The following is a 21,424-nucleotide window of genomic DNA, read 5'->3' as shown; positions in this document are numbered from 1 at the left end:
ATTACGGAATTGGATCGGATAATGATGGGATGCATATTCGGAAAAGAATTATATCAGACTACTGATTTGAATTGAAAACGAAACAGACTCGAATAGACAACAATAATCAGATAAAATTTGTTACTTTTTTGGAGAAATATTTTACAGGGGTAAACGGGAGTAAATTTTTTTGTCATGAAATATTTTGCATGGGTAAAGGGTGTAAACGGATCAGATTTCACTCTGTGCTGCTCCATCTATCCCATTAAGCTTGTCCAAATTTAGATGTATCCATACACTAAATATTGTCTAGATACCTCCAGATTTTAACAAATTTAAGACAACTTTCATGGGAAGTATATTATTTAGACATAAGTGGATCAAATTGTAGTCAAATAAATCTATTAATTTTTTTGGTGAAATATTTTGCAGGGGTATACAGGAGTACTTTTTGATCTTCTCTCTTATTTCCTCGAAGGGATATAAAATTTGGGTGGAGAAAGTAGGAGATCTCAAGCTTCGAGGTGCCCAACAAATGAAGGAGAGAGACATGCACACGAAGAAGTTGAGGCTTTTATAGCATCACCCTGAAATTGTAATTGTTAAATATGTCACACCCCCACCTCCGATGGCATGTGCTTCATTCACTACCCTCACTTGAATACTCTTTACTACATTACGGATTTGGATCGAATAATGATGGGATGCAGATTTAAATACGAATTATATCAGACTACAAATTTGAATCGAAAACGGAACAGATTTGGATCTAAAGTAGACAACAATAATCAGATAAATACGCGTATACATAGTGAACTATGTATTCTATAAGAAGAACAAGAAAATTTATCTGAAGTCGTTAAGAAACTTAATACATCGTAAATGTTTGAAAATGAAACGAGACATAGTCAAACATCAGAGGTTTGAGAAGATAAATCCATTAATTATTTTGGTGAAATATTTTCTAGGCTATACAAAAGACAAATCTCTACAAGTTTCGATGGGTGAATATTATTGTTGTCTAGTAATAACTAGATTAGGGTATCTCTTCACATATAGCACCGACACGGAATGGGTACATATTGTGTACACCGGCCTTATGGTTAGGTTCGGTCTTCTTGTTTGAGGTTGACTCAATATTATGTTAGTAAATCACAGAGGAAGAATTGGTAGACAGTTTGACCCTTGCGCGATTTCTTGAGGATGACCCCAACATACTCTTACTCAACGTCAATTCGAGTCATATGAGCCTTCTGAGATTCGACCCTAGGCTCCGTGAACGTGTCTTCGAGCTCTAATGTCCTCCCCTCGATTTTCATTCAAGTGAGGGTAGTGAATGAAGTACATGACATCGGGGGTTGGGGTGTGACATATTTAACAATTGCAATTTTGGGGTGATGCTATAAAAGCCTCAACTTCTTCGTGTACATTTTGTCTCTCTCTTCCATCATTGGGCACCTCGAAGCTCGAGATCTCCTAATTCCTCCACCCAAATTTTATATCCCTTTGAGGAAATAAGAGAGAAGATCCATATCTAGAAATACAGGCCAAATCATGATCCCTCCATGTGTCCTTGAAGATACGTGTTACTCTTGTGTTTGTGGCAAAACCTAGGTGTGCTAGGGCCGTCCTAGAGCAATCAAATATGTGGAGTCAAGCTCCTAGAGAGTTAGTGATGGTTTGGAGATCACTTTAAGGCCTATCGCTAGTGATTGAGTCCCTAATGAGTGGATGAGCTTCAAGCAGAACAAGGTGAGATTTTAGCGGCGTTTAGGAACCTTCGTAGTAACCCACACCTATCCAACATTGATTATCTTCTTCCCAATGAAAAGAAAAACATGATTTATCTTTGTCTTGATGTGACTCGGTCATTTCTATCCGAGCTCTTTCACTAGATAACTTTCGTGCTTGAAATTTGATATATCATCATGCATATTTTCATATAGTTGTATTAGGCTCATCTTTGTTATCCGGAAAATCTAAACCTTGGGAAGAAAAGGTACATGTTTTTTGAAACATATTCACCCCCTCTAGGTTAACCATTTTGATCCTCCACCCTTGATTTTCTAAATTTCTATGAAAACCTTGGTGGTTTCCGAATAAGATGGGAGAGAGAAAAACCTTGCTCGAAGGAGGAAAAGGTGGATCTTCGGGATCCATCCCTAAGTATTTTTTTACTCTACCATAAAATATCCTTTGAATCAATGCATTCATTGTTATTAAACCCCTATCAAATCTTGTAGAGATACACTCGATCACAATACCATCCCTGAAACATACCTAAAATATATTTTATTGACTCTCAATCCTATTGATAATTCCAACTAGTCACTTGAAACTTTTACACCACATCTAACTTAAATACTAGTTCTCAACTCTTCTAAATACTAGTCTATATATGTTGTATGTGGCCGATTTTAAGCACAAACAACATCATAAATAGTAAAATAATTAAAATTCCTCCCCCACTTTGGCATTACCTCCGTTGTGATGTTGTCATTTATAATTTAACATATCTTGTGATTAATCGTCTTTATCACCTAAACACCACTCAACTAGTTGTCCTCCTTGTATGATTTATGAATAACCTCTTTGTGCCGCTTCCACGCCAAGTCTCGACTAGTTGTCCTCTTCTCTTTAAGACTTAATTTGTAGCGGCTAAACTGTGATACGTAATGATTATCTTGTAACCTAATACTCCCTTGGCTCCGAAAAGCGACAAAGATATTATACTAAATATTAGCTATAAACGTAGATAAAATTATAAGAACGAGTCAAACAAGTGTAGCAAACAAAGTCATGATAATACACCGCAATGCCAAATGCATCCTAACTAAAATCGAAACAAATCATAAGTCCAATCTAAACTCAATTTAGCTAATCAGCTAGCCTTTCTAAAGAAAAGCCATCAAACTGGAAAACATTTTGCTAGCCTTTGTAAAATCTCTTTCAAACCAATCCTGTGCAGAGATTCAACCCAAACTCAATCTCCTCACGTTTTCTGATCCGCAAGCAAACCGGCCGCATCATCCTATCCGGCCTCGATTTTTTTTAAAAAAAAATACGTGCCAGCTCCGGAGTCACCGCTCTTGATAAAATCCCAACAAAAGAAAAAGGACTAAACGAGATACCAGAAACACGAAAACCTAATTTCCGAAAAGAAAAAACTCGCATCGCCGCCGCAGCCCCGCCTAGATCGCCGGGCGCCGCCGCCGCCACCGCCATGTCGACCCCGGGCGCCGCCTACTACGCGTCCCTCGCGCGCGAGCAGTTCTTCTGCTACCAATGCAACCGCACCGTCCTCCTCGCCATCTCCGCCGCCGCCGCCGGCGAGCTCTCCTGCCCCGAGTGCGGCGGCGACTTCCTGGAGAAGGTCAACATCCCCGCCCCCACCATCCCCACCTTCACCTTCGACTTCTCCCCTGCGATGCGCTCCGCCATGGCCTCTATGATGCCCACCGCCTCCGCCTCCACTATGATGCCCACCGCCTCCTCCCCCCCTATGGTGCCCACCGCCGCCTCCCCCCCTATGGTGCCCGCCGCCTCCTCCCCTATGACTATGATGCCCACCGCCTCAACCCCACCCCAATCCTCCTCCTCCTCCTCCACCGCCGCGACCCACTCCATCGACCTCTCCACCTTCCTCACCACCATCATGGGCCCTCAGGGTGGCCGGAGCGGGAGCGGTGCCGTCTCCGCCGCCGGCGCGGCCACACCTGAGAACGAGCCTGAGGCCTATGACCCGCACGCCTTCTTCCAGGACTACCTCCGCGGCCGCAGGGGGCGCGGCGTCAACATCTTCGACCTGCTCGAGGACGTCATGGACCACCTCGCCGCCGGCATAGAAGACGGCGGTGTCGGTATCGGTGTCGGTGGTGGAAGCTTCGGGGACTACTTCGTCGGCCCTGGCCTGGAGCAGCTCATCGAGCAGCTCGCTGAGAACGATCCCAACCGCTACGGCACGCCGCCCGCTGCCAAGTCGGCCCTGTCCACGCTTCCTGACGTTGTCGTGACGGATGCCATGGTCGCTGCGGCGGAGGGCGCCAACTGCGCTGTGTGCAGGGAAGATTTCTCACCTGGGGAGGGGGCCAAGCAGATGCCCTGCAACCACATCTACCATGCCGACTGCATCATACCCTGGTTGGAGCTCCACAATTCATGCCCTGTTTGCCGCTTCGAGCTACCCACCGATGATCCTGATTACGAGAGCAACAAGGCCTCAAAGACGCAGCCATCTGTTGGCATCGCGGCCGCACCTGCATCCGGGAGCTCTGCTGCTGCTGCTGCTGCTGTGGAAGGAGGGGAGGAGACTGCAAGGGTGGTGGAGAGGAGTTTCAATGTGTCACCACAACAAGATGGGAACAATGGAGGTGCTGGCAGTAGCTCACAGGACAATGGCTCGCAGGATGGAGTTGCGAGCAACAAGAATTGAACTCAATTAGGTGATCAGTTGGGAGGTATTATTTACATAGTGAACACGGTTTTATATCGGATGCAATGTAGGTTATAGATTATATCATGTTCAGAACTATCTGCTATTTCCATTTTTAGAAGAAATTTCTTCCATCTATGTTTGGAGAACTACTATAACTGCCGTGGTTATAGTTCAGATTTGAACTAAAACCACGACACTTATTATGGATCGGAGGGAGTACAATTTTTTCTTGACTTGGTATCCAAATTCGCTGAGAACTCGGTTAATGCAATTGCATTGCCTTATCCAACACGGTTGAGACTTTAGAGATGCTATAATAGAAAGTTGATTGTTCACATCCAATTTCAGGCAAATCCCTTTTCTTGTTCTTTTGTACCATTGTAGACACAATGACTGCAATATTGTTTGTGATGAACAGAAAATATATCCTTTACTTGTAGAGGCTTATTGTTTTGTTTGAAACACCTCATAACAAATTTATCAAGAAAAACCAGTCACACCGCAGTTAATCATTGTCATCTTCTCCATCTGGATAATCTGGACAGAGGAATGACATAGTTTTTCTAGAATAATCACAAGAAGCTACTGCAGATCTTACTCAATCTGGGATGAGCTTCCCCAGTTGTGTGCACCTGTGAACCCTGGGCATTTAGGGCTCCATGGTAGCTCTGGTACTTTAATCATCATTGCGCACACGGCACTTGCATTGTTTCAGCACGGAGGATCTCCTTTAACCGATTTGGATTAGTGTATCCCTGATTCTAGGTGATCATAATCTTCAGTTATTTTGACATCCTCATGTTTGGGATAAATCTAATTAAGTGCTATAAACCCTAAAATCCTTCACTTTGAGGATCCCATCTTGGCACATATATAAGGCAGAACAGGACATTGCCTATTTGTTGAAATTTCACTTCCATTCTCAAATCGTGCGATGCTGAGTTAATCCTGAATTTGGAACAACCAAAATAAAAGATTATGCAATGATTGCAGTTAGCAAGTTCGGGAATCCAGGTATTTCTGAGTTCAGTGTACTACGGCTGTCACTTCTATTGCTAAAATTAGAAAATCTCTTCAATGAAGTCAGTGCCGGCTTCCAGGGGTGAGTGTGAGTCTGGCCTCACACGAGCTTAATTTCCTATATTGGTCATTGTACTTTTTGATTAGTCTGGATGCTTATCTTCCGTTGACTCCTTTCCAAATGGTATGTATTATTGATAGGGTTATACCTAGACATTCCTACAGGAGGTTGAGACTGTATCGATCAAATGGAGATGAATTAAGCAATGTTTTGTTAGCACTTCTGGAACCATACTTATCTCAGTTGCTACCTTCCTTCACCTAGAGCCGTTGAACTTCAAGACTTTGGTGTCCTGCCCCTTTCCAAAGGAAAGGATGTTCTCTGTCACGAACTAGGTTCATACCAGATTTGCTGAGAGCAGCAATCCACGTATGATGTGTTTTATCCTTTCGCCTGGCTGGAATGATTGTACATGATGTTTCAAGATTAAATGTGAATACTGAGTAGGGAAAGATGGGTTGCCTTCTTCTAATCTGCCGGTATTTTTCTCAGGTCAGGTTTTGTGTACATCTCATTCCCATTTATGGATGCATTTTGGGAGTTGGTACTTGCAGATACGTCAACCGTTTTGTCCTTGGTGCATTAAGATTGACTAGTCCAAAGCCCGTGCGTTGCTACGGTCTACGACGCCGAATCTAATACCAGTTCATGTGTTAAATCCACATATTAGCCAAATCCTTAATATGGTAGTGTAATGTGAAATAGCATAGCATCGATTTTCTAATTTTCAAAATACAATAATAAAAATTAGAGGTCAATTTAAGTCGTTTGTCAGTCAATTGGAATAGAAGAGCCAGCATGGGGCGGCCACATTCTCCAAAAGGCAATGCCGACAGCCCCATCCAACGAAGAGCAAATCGAGGCATCAGCAAAGATGGCTCCTAAATGATATTCAAGAGTATCTTATTGCCACATAGATGAGATATACCGTGATGGGATCTTACAATGGAACAGTAGTACTTGTGTAAGTACGTTCTAAGGAAGAGACCGTTTAAAGTGACCTGATGTGTAAATAAATATTATGATCATTCTAAGCTAGAAAAAGGACATGAGTGTACTTAGTTTTTTTACTTTAACGGTATATGCTGCTGAATGCTCTGATTTGTAACTACCATTCCCACGGTAAAAAAACCTACCATTCCGGTAGCAGAAGCTAAACCTTCGGAAAAGAACTTGGTTGAACAATCGTCGACTAACCACAAACCAAACACATGCTAAGATCAGCATCTGAAATTAAGCTTTAGAGTTGTAAAGAGAACTTACAGGAAAACAACTAAGAATTTATCTCTGCGTACGTTAAAATTGATCAGAGCTTCTGCATGGAATTCACAGCTAGCAATTCACTTTGGGCTCATCACATACGTATGTTACGATCCATCATATATGCTGCATGAAGTTCACAGCAAGCCAGCTGATTGGCGTCAGTAAAAACTTCTGTCATGGTTGCATGTGTTATATGTATACTTCGGACACATGCTGCAACCTTGATAAATCATGTGATCTTGCTGCTGCTTTTAGTAGTCAAAGCAAGATAACTCCAAGCTGAATGGAAGGCCCCCTCATCAAAGCATGCCATTGCAGGGCTTCCTCAGACTGCAAAAGCTAGGGATAATGTCCAGCAACCTTTTCATATTGTCCCTGGGAATGATAGATGAGTTCGTACATCCAGGAAAACTGCTTGTGGGTATCAGATAAACGACGTTTAGTTATTTTTCTTGCTCAAGGTATGTGTAGAATGTTGACACAATCCACCTCTGTAGTCCAACTAAGGCCTTTGTTTCGTGACACCTGCAGAATGCAGAGAAGCATGTCGCAAGAACTTCAGAGTATATAACCTCGCGGTATTGGGGAAGGAGAGGAGCTCGCTTCCACTGGAAAATAGACTCGGGCTTGCATCATCCGAGGCCGGAATCGGTCGCTGTAGTTCACCACCTGGGACACGGTTCACCAGACGGGGTGTATGTCGCCTTGGCCAGATACCAGAGCAGGCGAGGGCAGACCGCAGACGAATAGGCCAAGCAGGTCAATGTCTCTCGGGTTCGTCAGCGCCGCCTCCCCTTCAGATCGCCTCTCGGCACCGCTCGGCCAGCTTCAGATCTGCCGTGGCGGCGGGATCCTGAGGCGATGTGGGTAGGCGCGTCGCGTGATGGTGTACGGCCGAGTTTGGGAGCAGGGGCGACGTGCTGCCGTGGGTGGACGGCCATGGAGGCGCTCGAAGTTGGGGGTGGATGGAGCAACAAGCAGAGAGTTAGTTTTCTTCCTGTGTGACGGGAGAAGGGGCTACACGGCGGAGAGGCAGAGCTGTGGCCTCAAATCGTGTCCCGCTCGTACTCCTATCCTCTCTCTCCCGAGGAGCTTGTGCAGAGCCCATTCAGGGTCTCGATCTCGGTTCTGTGGGGATGGATTACCACCTCGCCGATCTAGGATTCGTGCGCGCCGGAAGACTCACAACTTTAGCGGACACCGAGGGCGCAAGTTGGAGCGATGTAGGCTGTCTATGGCCACGCGCAAGGAAGAGGGCTGCCGTCTCGGCGTCAATATCGGCTGATTCCATGGCACAGAGGTGCTAGGCAGCAGAACTCGGAAAAGAGGGGGCTGATTTATTTCCGTGGGAGGAAGAGAGCACGGGACGATGGACTGGAAAAAAAAAAAAAAATGGTTTGGTGGCAATAGTGCGTTGTATTTGATTTGGTGGAGGGGGTAAATCGGTCCAAAAAAGTGTTGGACCAATGAAACAATCCTCCCTTTATAGATTGGCCAAAAATTTCGCCTTAGATTCACGACTGATTTCTCTAACTGGCAAGATAATGGTATACATATCCAGGACATGAACATAGTTATCCATCCGTTGTATGGGCATGTTCAGTCACGTGAGCAACATAGTTTCTAATGTATTTAGCAGAAATATTTTGAATGAAATACAGAATCATCTCACCGCCAGCTAGGGATGTAAATGGTACGGAATTATTCAAACCGGACGGATATGGATATTTCTCGTGCGGATATTCGAGATGGATATGGTATTGCAATTATTTGGCAGATGTGGATTATCCACCATTTTTATGAATCGTCTAAATTTCTTAATTACTAGGATAATCCGGTTAAATTAGGAAAATACATCAATGCTCATGGGTGCCAAGCACCCCGTACATCCAAAATATTCCGGTAATTTAAATAAAGATTTAAAAATCCATTTTTATGGAAACCAAATATGATCAAGTATTGTACTTGTATAAAAATATTTCGCGAGGAAATTACTATCATTGTACCCGGGGTAAAAAAAAGACAAAATTGAACAAACCTCATGTACTATTCACGCTATGTTCGTTATAAACTTGTTTTTTTTTTTCAAGGATACCTTTTCATGTTTCAAGGATACCTTTTCATGCGACGGTGGACGCGACGGAGGTGGCTGTGGCGGCGGGCGGAGCTGGGGATGGGCGGGGATCGGCGGCTAGAGAGGTGGAGAAGGTCGGCGGAATGGCCTCGCCGTCGTCCATGGCGCAGAGGTCGCCGGCGGGAGGCAAATCGAGCGAGGAGGCGGCGCGGCGTGGGGATGGGAGTGGTGGCTGGCTGATACGCGTACAGCACGCGTCCGTTGGGAACCCCAAGAGGAAGGTGTGATGCGTACAGCGGCAAATTTTCCCTCAGTATGAAACCAAGGTTTATCGAACCAGTAGGAGCCAAGAAGCACGTTGAAGGTTGATGGCGGCGAGATGTAGTGCGGCGCAACACCAGGGATTCCGGCGCCAACGTGGAACCTGCACAACACAAACCAAGTACTTTGCCCCAACGAAACAGCGAGGTTGTCAATCTCACCGGCTTGCTGTAACAAAGGATTAGATGTATAGTGTGGAAGATGATTGTTTGCAGAAAACAGTAGAACATTATTGCAGTAGATTGTATTTCAGTATAGAGAATTGGACCGGGGTCCACAGTTCACTAGAGGTGTCTCTCCCATAAGATAAACAGCATGTTGGGTGAACAAATTACAGTTGGGCAATTGACAAATAGAGAGGGCATGACCATGCACATACATATTATGATGAGTATAGTGAGATTTAATTGGGCATTACGACAAAGTACATAGACCGCTATCCAGCATGCATCTATGCCTAAAAAGTCCACCTTCAGGTTATCATCCGAACCCCTTCCAGTATTAAGTTGCTAACAACATACAATTGCATTAAGTATTGCGCGTAATGTAATCAATAACTACATCCTCGGACATAGCATCAATGTTTTATCCCTAGTGGCAACAACACATCCATAACCTTAGAGGTTTCTGTCACTCCCCCAGATTCACGGAGACATGAACCCACTATCGAGCATAAATACTCCCTCTTGGAGTTACTAGCATCAACTTGGCCAGAGCATCTACTAATAACGGAGAGCATGCAAGATCATAAACAACACATATATATAAATTGATAATCAACATAACATGGTATTCTCTATTCATCGGATCCCAACAAACACAACATATAGCATTACAGATAGATGATCTTGATCATGTTCGTCAGCTCACAAGACCCGACAATTAAGCACAATGGGAAGGAGACAACCATCTAGCTACTGCTATGGACCCATAGTCCAGGGGTAGACTACTCACACATCACTCCGGAGGCGACCATGGCGGTGTAGAGTCCTCCGGGAGATGATTCCCCTCTCCGGCAGGGTGCCGGAGGCGATCTCCTGAATCCCCCGAGATGGGATTGGCGGCGGCGGCGTCTCTGGAAGGTTTTCCGTATCGTGGCTCTCGGTACTGGGGGTTTCGCGACGAAGGCTATTTGTAGGCGGAAGGGTAGGTCGTGGGGCGTCACGAGGGCCCAGAGACAGGTCGGCGCGGCCAAGGGTGGGGCCGCGCCGCCCTACCCCCTGGCCACCTCGTGGCCCCACTTCGTTGACTCTCCGGTCTTCTGGAAGCTTCGTGGCAAAATAGGCCCCTGGGCGTTGATTTCGTCCAATTCCGAGAATATTTCCTTACTAGGATTTCTGAAACCAAAATCAGCAGAAAACAACAACTGGCTCTTCGGCATCTTGTTAATAGGTTAGTTCCAGAAAATGCATAATAATTATGACATAAAGTATGCATAAAACATGTAGATATCATCAATAATGTGGCATGAAACATAAGAAATTATCGCGCAATGTTTCCTGGATAGGGCACTAGTCCGCGCGCAAACCCCTCTACCACAAATATGGGGCACCGAGGAGCAAACTTTGGGGCAGCCTTATTTTAGGGCACCTGTTGGAGACTGTATTTTGCCCTCTAGTGCCCTATAAAAAAACGGGTGGTCCCTATTAGGGTATTTGTTAGAGATTCTCTAATGCCCCTTTTTTGGCAACAATTACAAACTTACCTTTCCTTATATGTGGGTCATCAGCTACAGTTTTCTGTTATACCCATTTGTAGTGTGGTGTCCTATAATTAATATAATTTCCTCTACACATCAAGAACTCACGGCACAAAGGCCGAAAAATAGATTTAATTCATTTCAGACCAAGAACTAAAACAAAACATTTCATTAATTTCATATACTAAATGCCATCATCACATCTGTAGCATTATATTTATATGGACGATTACATATTGGCAAATTTCTCATTTCATATTACCTGACAATCCACATTAGATGTAGTCTATCTTGAGCTAGGAAAAAATCATGTCAGCAACATCAGGGGAGTCTTGACATCAACATTTACTTGCCGTAGAAGCCCACATCAACTCTGACCTTCTTATGTTCAGTCACCGAAATTTAATTGGCATAGGGTGGATGAGAATGGTGATAGATATGTTAAGAGAAGTTGTTTGTAACTAAAAAACAAGGATAAAGTTAGTTAATCGACAGAATTAAGTACATAATCAATTTAAATCCAAGAAAGTTTTCAAAACAATTTATTCAACTAAGCCTAATTGAGATGGCTTTCAAGGCTAGGCGCACCATCCACTAGTAGTTCATTATATTTTGCAATCAACGTGTCATTTCGTATGCATTGCCATCGAAATAAGTTCCAGCTATCAAAGCCAGTTGCATGAACTAAGAGAACTCTATTGGTGACTGTGACTTGGTCCCAATTCCTTCAATAAAGAAATCACAAGAGAATTATATGTTTCCATTTTTATGTGTTGTCCCCAAAATAGATTCCTGTTTTTATATGCATGAGTTCTAATCTAATCACAAGAGAACTTAATTTTTTAAATAAGAGAGGTACAAAGGATAATAAACTATAACGAATCAGTGATAATGTGTTGTTATACAAGTAACACCTGACCTCTTTTGATACTATAAACAACTCCCACAATTAACTGAAGCTACAAGCATTGATTTTTTTTTAGAATATACCACACTTTTCTAGAACATTCAGGATAATCTAAGGTCCTAATTAAGCAACACATACCTTCAGGATAGCATAAAGCCATAAACAACCCATCCACAATAGCATAAACAACTCCTTCACAAACACGTAAACCAGATTAATGGAACACAAATTGGAACACCGATTTATGATTGTGAAAATAGCCCTAACTATAAAGATTTACACCTTAGATTACGCGGGATTTTTACGTCAGCGTCGCCCTCAGGTCCAACTGGTTCATCATTGGTTGCTCCGCCTACAACCGCACATCCCACAGATGCGCCACCCACCACCAGACGGGGGAGGCCGAAGAGGAATCCGGATGAGGCCGATTCTAGCCTGATCCGCCCACATCCGGCAAACTTCGTCTTCGATCTCTAGTGTGGGCCACCTCCAACCCGGTGCTACCATATATGGACGAAGAGGTGTAAGGGTATTTTCCCTTAACCGTTATTTTGGTTAACAATAACACTGTAGTTATTGTGTGGACTAATGGTTTCTATAAGTGTATACACATGTTTTAGTCCACATATGAGGTTGCAAGGTGGTGAGAAAGGGTTTTAGTCTGCATACGAGGAAGCAAGGTGGTGAGAGACCCCCCAATTGATGTTCTCAAGAAGTGACGGTGTTTTGGCTCTTTTCTCTATTGGTTATATTTGAGTCTATAGGAATCACTGCTCTACTAAGAGAGCGGTCTTGATGAGCTTAAAGGGGATGTTACCAAAAGCCACATATACACATCCTACCACATAATCTTCAAACGAAAAATGCTGGGAGGTATAGTTGTTCCGAGAAGGAGGGAAGAACTGCAGCTCCAGGCAACTCGGCACACAGCCCGGCATGCCGAGTGCTGCTGCCGGGTAACTCGGCACACAGCCCAGCATACCGGGTGCTGCTGCCGGGTACCCGGTATGTGGCCCGGCATGCCGGGTGGTACACCGAAATTTTCGGTATCTGCCGGGTCCTATGTCGCGTGCCTCGACTCTGACTTCTCAAACGACTCTTTTCTCGGGAGGACTATATAAGCCCCTTCTTCTTCCTTGAAGGGGTAAGGTGACTAGTGCAAAAGCTCAAGATATTTCTCTCTCCCTCATACTCTATTGTTGAGCTCCAAAACCTTCAGATCCCCCCTCCTCCTCCAACCAAATTCAAATCCCTATGGGGAAAAGCTTGAGGAGGCCTTGATCTACGATTCCACCAAGCCAAATCTCATTTTCCCTTGAGTTCATCGTGCTAGCTGGGTGCCCTTGGGTTTTTGGGAAACCCTAGGTGGCTAAATGAGTCACTCAGAAGCATCCGGATTGTGGATTTGCTCCAAGAAGAAGTTTGTGAGGGTTTGGAGGCTACCTTTAAAGTCTACCACAAGTGAGTGAGATATTCCTTCGTGGGATAAGCTCCTCCAACCAAACTCAAATCCCTTTGGGGTTGAGCCTTCGTGGTGTTAGGAAATCCTTCGTGGGATCCCCACCTCTCCAAACGTGATGTACCTTCTTGCAAAGGAAGGGAACACGTGCCTCGGTTATTTCTAACCGATCTCTTTACTTGTGTTATTTACTTGCGTGATAGCCTTCGTGCTTGAGTATCTTGTTTCATCATATAGGTTGCCTCACCTAGTTTGCATTAGGCTCACTTTATAATCCGCAAAGCCTAAACTTGCAAAAGAAACAAAGAAAATTTGTAGAAACATATTCACCCCCTCTAGGTTTACCATCTCTGAACTTTCAAGAGGACAATGTTGAGACGTCGTGTGTAGACACGAAAAATGCACTCCCTCGTGTCAGGACAAGACACAAGAGAACCCTAGGCCACCTCGAGCGCCTCCGCCGCGTGATAACTCACAAGTGTAGGAGATAAGTTCTAGTACCTTTCAAATATAAAAAGTTATTGGGCCCACGAGGAGCTGAAGGTATTGCTCATCAGATTCAACAAAGTAAAAAATGAAAGATGCATGGATTTGTATTTTTTGCATTATAATTTGAGTGAAAGTAAATAAAAAGTAAAGTAAAATAGTGGTCCGGTAAAGTAAATACTATTTTCAGAAAAAAATCAATTCTCTCTTCAGCAAGAGGACGGACTTATTATATGAGGCAAGCGTTCCCGAGGGTAGAACAGACTTCATGACATAAATATTTCTAGAAAAGCATGGTAAATATTTCTCAAGTTTTATTCTCATGGAGCCTAAATTAGGTGCATCTAGAAGCATGAGCAAACACATCCCAAATAATTGGTCCCTAAGCCATTTACATGAGCCAACAAGGGGTTCATTAAGACATAAATGTCCAACCAATACTTTAACTTCTAAGGTCCCGGATCATATAAACCACCCAATGCAACTCTAAAGATTTGGACAAGGTTTCTATCATCTACTACTATCCGTACTCCTTTTCATTACACCAGTGTGAAACCCTATGAGTTCATATTGGTGAAGTAACACACATTTGACGTTCGTATGTTACCATCGTAGAACCACATAAAAGTATAAAACTTGACCAAACACTCATAGCATACTATACATAAATCATAGCCAATCCATCTTGTGTCTTAGGAACACGGGGAACTACTCACGATTGTGAAACATGGCAATGATTAGTGGCATATGGACATATGGTATACAAAACAGTCTGAAAATATAACTTCTCCTCCAAATAGCAAGAAGTTACCGAGCACAAGCATGCACACAATACTAGAACTTATTTAGGGTTTTGGTCTCTCACAAACTATGAGGGGATGAAGTTGATCTTCGAGATAGAGCCACTGATGATGTTGGGGATGATGGAGAGAACCACCTACACCTACACCAAGGATGAGTTGTTGCGATGGTAGTTTTGATCGATTCCCCACGGCGAAGGCCTTAGAGCAGCAAGATCTGCCCTCCCTCTGAGCAGGAGAAGACTTCCACCTCCTCCGTTGCCTCTATAAATTTCAGGAAAATCACGCCATAACTTTTTCCGTGATAAAAATCTCCCCATAAAAAGATGGAGGCGAGGTGACGCACGGGGGCTAGATGGCCCCCCATGGCGCGGCAGGGGCATCATGCCGTGACATGGGCCACATCTTGGGCCTCGTGGCCTTCCTCGTTGACTTCTTGTGCGCATGTTCTTCTCTCTGATGAAAAACTTTCTGGTATTTTTCCTTGATGTAATTGAGTCCCCGAAGATCCTTGAAACTTAAAAATATAGAATAAGACGTTATCTGCCTCTCAGAAACTAATTACCAAAACAAGAGACTTTGTAAGGAAGTCTCATAAATCATCTAAATAAGTGGAAATAATGCAATATTAATGCGAACAACAATATAAACTATCCCTATAGGATGCAAATACGATGATAGAAAATGCATGTATCACCACGTCTGGTTCAAATACAAGAAGAGAGTAGGGAGAGAGTGAGGGTATGGTTTCTGCGAGGGTTGAGTATTGTATTTATAGGGCATGTATTTTATCTAAAATGGATTTTTCTTGGAGCACTGTTTTTAGAGTCATTTATGAGGAATACCTCCGTTGGTAATATTTCGGCGATGAGCATAAAACTAAGACCGTGTCCCATGTTGTCTCCGCGACTGGGGTCCATTTCTCGCGGGCCTCCTCGAACACACGTAGATATTTTTAACCGTAGCTCGTATCGATGTCGTTGTCCTTAGCGTTGCTCTGTAGTAGTGCATTTTAGAGGAGAACAAGGTCAACATCGATAGTGCGGTGATGGCTCCGGTGATGACATCAACGACAACAGTGTTGTGTTCGGTGTTGATTTATGGGGCGTTAGATTCATACTTTTGTGAAAGATTATTTCATCTAGCCCATGCTTTTAAATCTGAAAAATATTACTCCCTCCATGGTTGTATGAGACTTGTCAAAATTTAGATGTATCTAGCTATTTATTGTCTAGATACATCTAAATTTTGTTAAATCTCAGATAACCTTCGTACGATGGAGCTATTAATTTGAAATTTCAATGTTTAGAATTTAAAAACTATGGATGGGGGCTGGACGCCTGACATACTACTGTAAAATAGGTTTACGGTTTGTTTCGGGCGTGTATGCAGCTGTAACCGTCTATCGGCCATTCTGCCTTTCTTTTTCAGTGAAAAATCGGACAGGGAACCCGAAGAAAAAAAGAGGGACTGAAGAAGAAGATAGTGAGAGGCGAAGACCTAAATTCCTTGGGAAAAGAAAGAAAAAAACTCGCATCGCCGCCGCCTAGATCGCCGGGCGCATCCATGTCGACTCCGGGCGCCGCCTACTACGCTTCCCTCGCGCGCAAGCAGTTCTTCTGCTACCAATGCAACCGCACCGTCCTCATCGCCGCCTCCGCGGCCGCCGCCGGTGAGCTCTCTTGTCCCGAGTGCCGCGGCGACTTCTTGGAGGAGGTCACCGTCCCCGCCCCCACCATCATCCCCTTCCCCTTCACCTTCCCCGCCTCTTCCCCATCCCGATCTTCTTCCTCCTCCACCACCGCCGCGCCCCCCTCCAGCGACCTCTCCAACTTCCTCACCAGCTTCCTCGACCTCCAGGATGGCCGCCGCTCCAGGTCCAGGAGCGGGAGCGGCGCTGCCTCCGCCGCCGGCACGGCCACTCCTGAGAACGAGCCTGACTCCTTTGACCCGCTCACCTTCTTCCAGAACTACATCCAGGGTCTCGTAGAGGGCGGCGCTAACATCCAGGTCCTCCTCGACGACGCCAGCGTCAACCTCTCCCCGGGCCTAGGCGGCGGCCGTGCCGGTGGCGCGAGCTTCGGGGACTACTTCGTCGGCCCAGGTCTGGAGCAACTCATCGAGCAGCTAGCTGAGAACGACCCCAACCGCTACGGCACACCGCCTGCTGCCAAGTCGGCCCTGTCCACGCTTCCTGACGTTGTCGTGACCGATGCCATGGTCGCGGCGGCGGAGGGTGCTGAGTGCGCTGTGTGCAAGGAAGATTTCTCACCTGGGGATGGGGCCAAGCAGATGCCCTGCAAGCACATATACCATGCCGACTGCATTGTCCCCTGGCTGGAGCTCCACAATTCCTGCCCCATTTGTCGCTTCGAGCTGCCAACTGATGATCCTGATTATGAGGGCAATAAGGCCCCAAGCCCACAGCCGGCTGTTGGTATCGCTGCCGTAGTTCCATCTGGGAGGAGCTCTAGTACCGCTGAGGAAGGAAGGGACGACACTGCAAGGGTGGTGGAAAGGAGGTTTAATGTGTCACTGCCGTGGCCGTTTGGTGGATTGGGAGGCCAAACACCACAGCAAGATGGGGGTGCTGGCAGTAGCTCACAGGACAGCGGCTCGCAGGATGGAGGCAGCAACAAGAATTGAACACAAACATGTCATCCGTTGGAGGTATTATTTACACACATAGTAAATCACAGTTTTGTATTCGGTGCAATTTAGTTGGTAGATTAGTTCACAACTCTTTATACAACTCCTGCAGAATTTTTTTCAATCTGTTTTTCGACTATAGAACTAGTATTTTTATTTTCTTGACTGACTAAAAGGGAAAGAGAGATCCAAATTTGATGAAAACCCTGCTAAATGCAACTGTATTCCATTATTGAATAGGGCTAGGACTTAAAATCTGGAGATGCTATGCTAGAAACTTGATTGCTCACATCCAATTTGAGGCACTTTACTGATCTGCTGGTTTTGTACCATTCTAAAAATGTAAAGTAACACTTTGCATATGCTCATTCAGACTTGTATTAAGTTCATCGTAACCAATTTGTATTAGGTAGTAAGCAGCTGCTATCACAATGCCACACTGCTGAATTTTATTTGTGATGAAAAAGACTTCTACAGGTTTATTAGCTCATTTGGAACATTTAATACTCCCTCCGTCCTATGAAACTTGTCGTAACTTTGTCAAATTTTGGATGTATATAGACACTAAATAGTAACTAGATACATCCAAATTTAGACAAATTTAAGACAAGTTTCATGAGACGGAGAGAGTAACAAATTTTTGAAGAAAAACAGTTGTGATGCAGCTAAACATTGTCATGGTCTCTACCTGGACGATTTGGAAACTGTAACGGCAGAGTTTCTTGCACACTTTACATGCATGGTCTGAAAAACATTGGATGACTGACTCTACAGTCTCAGCGACGCATCTAGTTTCACTAGTTGTCTTGAAAAGACAATACATGTTGATTAGGTTGTTTGTGGCCAGGATAAGCAGAACAGGGCCTTACCTCCTTGCTGAAATTTCACTTCCCATTCTTAAATCATGTGATTGTGAGTCAAACCTGAATTTTAAACATACAAAACATCTTTTCTTTTTTTCGAGTCCAGGTTTTTTTAGTTAGGATATTATAGCTTTCAAGCACTTCTTTCACTCAATCTTAGTGCATTGACATGCAATTTTCCTCTGTGGTCTCGAAAACCAGTGGATGATCCAACCTTTACAGTCTCATCCACACATCTAGTTTCACTAGATGTCTTAGAAGAAGACATTATGTGGTGATTAGGTTATTTGTAGTGAGGATTCTATCATTGCACGTGTATAAGCAGAGCAGGGCCGTATCTTTTTTGCTGAAATTTCATGCCCGTTCTCAAATCATGTAATTTTGAGTCAAGACTGAATTTGAATATATGAATTCACGCACTGATTGCGATTAATATATTCAGAAATCTAAAACTTGTCTTTTTTTTCTGTGAGTCCAGGCATTTTCGAGTTAACAGATTATTGTTTCAAGTTTAAATTTGCATAGCTCCAGCCAGGAGTAACGCAATTCATGTTCTCTTAAATGTGATAATTTAGTTGATAGTACCATGGCTGTCAGTTTTAAGTACTGCGAAAAATAGAAAAATCTTCAATGAAGTTAGTATGCTGTCTGAGAGATTTTGCCATGTGTCCATGCCTTCATCACGAGTTTTGTTTGCGTTGTTGGGGTTATGTTGATTTGATTAATCTTCTATGCTTATCTTGGTTAGTTTATTTGTAGAAGTTTTAATTATTGTTTGTTACGGGTAATGATAGCCATTCCTACAGAAGGGGTTTGTACTGTATTTTATTTGATCAGACAAGAGATGAATTAAGCAAAATCTTTCTAGCTCTTCTAGAACCGTCATATCCCAATAGGTATGTTCCTTCGCCTATAGCCATTCAACTTCAAGACTTGGGTGTCAAAGCTCTTTCCAAAGGATGTTCCTTGTCATCAAATAGGTCGATTACTGATTTTCTCAGAGCAGCAACTCATGCAAGATGCCTTGTATCCTTTCGACCAGCTAGTGACCATTGAACCATATTTGTAGGGGATCTTCCAAAATTTAATAGGAATATTAAAAGATGGGTCTCCTTGTCTGAGGCTTCTAATCTTGTGATACTTTTCTCAGGCTTGGTGTGCATAACTTTAGACTGTCAAGGGCCCTTCTTTTGCAAAATTCCTGCCGAAATCAGCCTTTTGTGTATCATGTATGGATGCATTAGTGTACTTTCAGACATGTTGACCATTTCCTCATTGCTGATTTAAGATTGATTGGCCAAAATTTTCACATCAGACTCCGGACTGACTTTTGTAACCAGCCAAATAATGGCAATAGTTTATTCTTTATTTTTTGATTTTGGAAACTGCCATATGTTTTCTTCTACAGAAATAATTTTTAATCATGGAGCAGAATTTTGGACAAAATATGTAGCAGAGCCATCAAGATACGGTTCTTTGTTAGTATTTAGGAACTTCGGATTCATTGGCTAATAAGTTAAGAATCTGTCGTCAGCATAATTATAATTTCCATCAAGTTTCCATAGTTATCCATCTATGAGCACCCAGGTTAACTTTTGGGCATGAAATCTCCATGAGAGGAACATAGTTGTCCATCCGTAGTTTTGGCCAACATAGTTCTTCTAGTATTATTGTACGAGCTACCTTTGGAACTTGCTTAGCCCCTACTCTTGTATCATTCTGGAACACAGTTGTTTTCCAAGATTATTCTGTTATGTTGCTGTGTTTGTGCCATATGGTTTACCCAATCACCATCCTCAATTCAGCTCATCTCCTAAGGCCTTGTTTACCTCTACAGCATTTCCACCCCCTAGGGGTTTAGGGATGGAAAGGGATTTGGTGAATCCCTCCATTTCACCCAATCCCCTCAAATACACTTCCACCCCAATACACTAGCATGCTGGAGAGTTTTAATTTAAACAAAAATGAAAGGGTTTGTGGGGGATATCTTGGGATTATCCCATCCAATACCTGCTTAGTAAAACACTATTGGGATTTTTCGGGATCCCAGATAATCCCCTCCAATCCACTAGAATACACTTTAAATACACTAGAAGTAAACAAGGCCTAAATGTGTTCTTAGGTTCTACTTCAAAGTTCAAATTGAAGGATCTACATGCCTGTGTGTTCTGTTGGTTTAGCTCTTGAATGATCTACACAGTGATATGTCGTAGGTATTATTGATGGCTTGATTTGTTGAGGAGTGCTCAAATTACATCTTGTGTGCAATTTCCCTTCACATCTTTCCTCAAGTTTGGTTACAGAAAAGACCCACATTTTTCTAAGTTCAGGATGCATGCACAGTCCCATTTTTTCCTTTCCATTTTTCGTAGGACTAGTCAGGCAGCTCCTTTATTCAGCTATTTTGACCACTCATCTTTTCTGTATTATATCTGCCATTAGTAAATTAACCATCTTAGGATATACCTTTTGATTACAATGGTACCTCACCTTACATTTTTTTGACACCTTGTAATTTATATATATAAAAGGTTTCCCATCTACTTCCAAGTCTATGTCCTTGAAATCAAAGGTTCATCCGCGAGCTCTCACAACAGTGAAATGCAGAGCTATCTAGTACCACTGATATTTCAAAAGCTTGAACACTTGATCTGGAATATATTGTTTCAACTGTTATAAAGGAAGTTCCTATATTGTCTTAGAAACATGGTACACCTGGTTGTGTATGTCATACTACTATCACTGGAAGTCAGTTTAGTACAGTATACATTTTTCTACAGTATATAAGTTTCGATATATGTATTTTTTCTTTTATTCACTTCTTCGATTTTACTCCTTGCATGTGCATTGATTCAGCATGTCTCCTCTCTTGGCCTAGTACTTACAGGCACATATTGCCCTTCCCTTTTGCAGTATGTACCAGCTACTAACAAGAGTTGTATCTCCTTGCAGGTTCCCTTGGCGATGCGCCCAAATGCCTAGAATGTTCATGAGCCACCGTGAGTTATACTACAGACAATCGAAAGACAAAGGAATTTACAGCCTGTTTATTTGGTGGAACAATGTTGGTTTTAGCTGTTGTTGTCGCTGTCTCTGTCCATTAGGCCGTGTACACAAGGCACAGAAATTGCCGTGGCAGGAAGTGTGCGTTGCCGATACTCTTTGTGCAGATTTGTTAATCAATCAATGTTGTTTCGTCATGAACCCACCTAGCTAGCCTTCCTGCTTTGTGTGATAGATGAGATCGAGGCTCCTTGCCAAAAAAAACTCTGTTTGTCTTTGCAGGGAATGTTTCGCATCTGCAGTTGTACACTGTGGGTTTGTGCAAGCTGCACTTTTCTTCACTGGGATTATCATGGTGGAACCATGGACGTGCGATCTTGTTGAGACTGCCCGAGCCATTGTCAG

At 43.5% G+C, this 21,424-nt stretch overlaps 2 protein-coding genes across 2 annotated transcripts; both read left to right on the top strand.

The window, feature by feature from the left end:
• Positions 1–3,091: 3,091 nt before the first annotated feature.
• LOC127301304 (E3 ubiquitin-protein ligase RING1-like) lies at positions 3,092–4,756 on the top strand. Its single transcript, XM_051331521.2, has one exon. The coding sequence runs from the start codon at positions 3,203–3,205 to the stop codon at positions 4,409–4,411; it is 1,209 nt and encodes a 402-aa protein (XP_051187481.1). The 5' UTR covers positions 3,092–3,202; the 3' UTR covers positions 4,412–4,756.
• Positions 4,757–15,964: 11,208 nt separating this feature from the next.
• Positions 15,965–21,220, top strand: LOC127301292 (E3 ubiquitin-protein ligase RING1-like). Its single transcript, XM_051331509.2, has 2 exons — positions 15,965–17,174; positions 20,969–21,220. Exon 1 carries the CDS (start codon positions 16,071–16,073, stop codon positions 17,148–17,150), a length of 1,080 nt encoding a protein of 359 aa, XP_051187469.1. The 5' UTR covers positions 15,965–16,070; the 3' UTR covers positions 17,151–17,174; positions 20,969–21,220.
• Positions 21,221–21,424: the final 204 nt, after the last annotated feature.

This window comes from Lolium perenne, chromosome 1 (assembly GCF_019359855.2).
Source record: "Lolium perenne isolate Kyuss_39 chromosome 1, Kyuss_2.0, whole genome shotgun sequence".
In the NCBI taxonomy this organism is placed as follows: Eukaryota; Viridiplantae; Streptophyta; class Magnoliopsida; order Poales; family Poaceae; genus Lolium; species Lolium perenne.
This window is presented reverse-complemented; position numbering and strand designations above follow the sequence as displayed.